The following is a 2,160-nucleotide window of genomic DNA, read 5'->3' as shown; positions in this document are numbered from 1 at the left end:
GTTATTCTTTATACCATATACATACTTTTATAAACAATCTGTTGTATGCAGTCAATATTAAATAAGAAAAAAGAAAAGAAATACAATAAAATATCTACCATGGTTGTCTTTAAATAGTAATTTTTACTTTTTCATATTTTCCAAATTATCTTTAATGCATACATTTTAATTATAAAGAAAAAAACCCCTATACTTTATGTTCTTAAAGCATTACATTTAGAAAGAAGACCTACCTTTCTACCTTAGCTTTCTGTACTTGGACAGCTTCCTTCATGGCTGAGTTCTTAGAAACTATTTCCTGTAAAGTACACTGAAGCTGTAGTTTGGCTTCAGGGCTGGATATAGCTCCCAATTTCTCAGTCAGGTCCTGGATGTCTGCTGTTGTGGATTCCAATTCCTCTTGTTTCCTAAGAGGCATTTCTAGTGATTCTTCTGGATTATCAAGGTCTACTCTATGGGATGCGATGATGGCTTCAAGGGAAGTGATGATCTCCAATGCCCTGGTGACCTCTTTTTCATAGCATATTAAATTTCCATAAGCATCATTCAAGGCATTCTGGTGAATAGGAGATGAAATGTTGTGACAAAATTGTCGAACTTCTGGAATTTTTGTCATGCTTGAATTTTTGTGATGCATTCATAATATGTCTCTGAGTTTTATAAGAATTAGCATTCTCATACTTGCAGTTTGACAACATTATTTAACAATTAATAACTTTTTTGTTTGCATAAGGAAAAACTGTTTCCACATTTTCTAAGAAATCTAATCTAAATTCGAAATAGTATCTCACGAATCATGTCTACTGATTTATGTTCCTGCTCCAAAACTCTCATACTAGACTATGAATTACATAAAACTGAATATGTTTAACGTATATAACCTTAATCAATATTTGTGAACAAATGAAAACAAAGAACTCCAGACCACTGATGTTTTAAAATTAATGGCTCTGTCACGAATTTCAGTTTGGGTACATCATTGAATGCCTCCAGACCTCAGTCGTCTGATTGAAATAACAATTTATTTAAAGGTCCATTCTGGTCTAGGTCTAATCCTAATATTTTGGGGATTTATGTACATTGTTTCTTAAAACTGTATTAATACCAGGCAGAGAAGTATTCAAATTACTCATTTGTTACAAACTTTCTTAAAGATTATATTAGATTCATAACACAACTTTATATTTCTACAGTATTTATACCTATCAAAATATTTCCAATATATTATCTAATAATAACTCTTTGAATTAGAGAAGGAAATTAATTTCTCCATTATATAAATTTAATGTGACAAATCTGAAAACGCTATGTAAGGCATTACATTCAGCACACTGTGAATTCTGATAATGCCTAAAATATCTACCCTACTATCAGAAGGAAAGGAAGGGAAGTATGTTGGAGTCACTCTTCAACAGAGGTCAGCAAACAATCACAACTACTTATCTCTGCTGTTGTTAACATGAAAGCAACCATATTCAATACATAAACAAATGGGCATGGATGTATTCCAATAAAACTTTATTTATAAAAACAGGTACTGTGGGCAGTGAAAGGATGACCTTGATAATAAACTAACAGAAAAATAAACTAACTTCCTATCTCTAACAGTAGGGACCTTAACCAGCTGTCCTTAAGATTAATCACATAGGTCTTAACTTGCTGTCTTTCAACCACCCACAGAGACTGTTTTATGGCATTTGAAAAGAGCTGAGAAGACAGAAAAGGAGTGTAAATCCTCCTGCTTTACATTCGCCAGACCAGACAAGACCAGTCCGGCCAGACCATATTCCAGAGGAGACTGATAAGATTGGTGTCAACAGTCTAAAGGAGGAGTAACATCTCACAGCTGTCTCCTGCTAATCAGTCTACAGCAATAATTTTTTTTCTTTTTTCCTCTTTTTCCCCATAAAAATTCTGAGCCCCTCAGCCTTGGGGCTGGCACTTCCCCTTTCTTTCTTTTCAGTGTCATGCCCTTGCTCTTTCTCTCTCTTTCCCTTCTCTCTCTCTTTCTCTCCCTTTCCCTTCTCTCTCTCTTTCTCTCCCTTTCTCTTTCTCTCTTTCCCTCCCCCCACCCCAAAGAAAGTAAAATAAACTTCTTACTTCTTTCTGTCCTAATCTTTGTGTTGAGAATTCTTTCTTTACCTGCGTCGTGAGCCTCCA

General features: G+C 34.6%; 1 protein-coding gene across 1 annotated transcript in view; it reads right to left on the bottom strand.

Moving 5' to 3' along the window:
* Positions 1–2,160, bottom strand: part of SYNE2 (spectrin repeat containing, nuclear envelope 2) — a 295,242-nt gene that overhangs the window by 149,906 nt on the left and 143,176 nt on the right. The window contains exon 45 of the mRNA XM_012656034.1: positions 310–556. Within this exon, the coding sequence (XP_012511488.1) occupies positions 310–556 (247 nt within the window). The remainder of the gene's footprint in view (positions 1–309; positions 557–2,160) is intronic.

This window comes from Propithecus coquereli, unplaced genomic scaffold (genome assembly GCF_000956105.1).
Source record: "Propithecus coquereli isolate 6110/MARCELLA unplaced genomic scaffold, Pcoq_1.0 Scaffold5, whole genome shotgun sequence".
NCBI lineage: Eukaryota > Metazoa > Chordata > Mammalia > Primates > Indriidae > Propithecus > Propithecus coquereli.
Note: the sequence above shows the minus strand (reverse complement) of the source record. Positions and strands in the feature narration are given on the sequence as shown.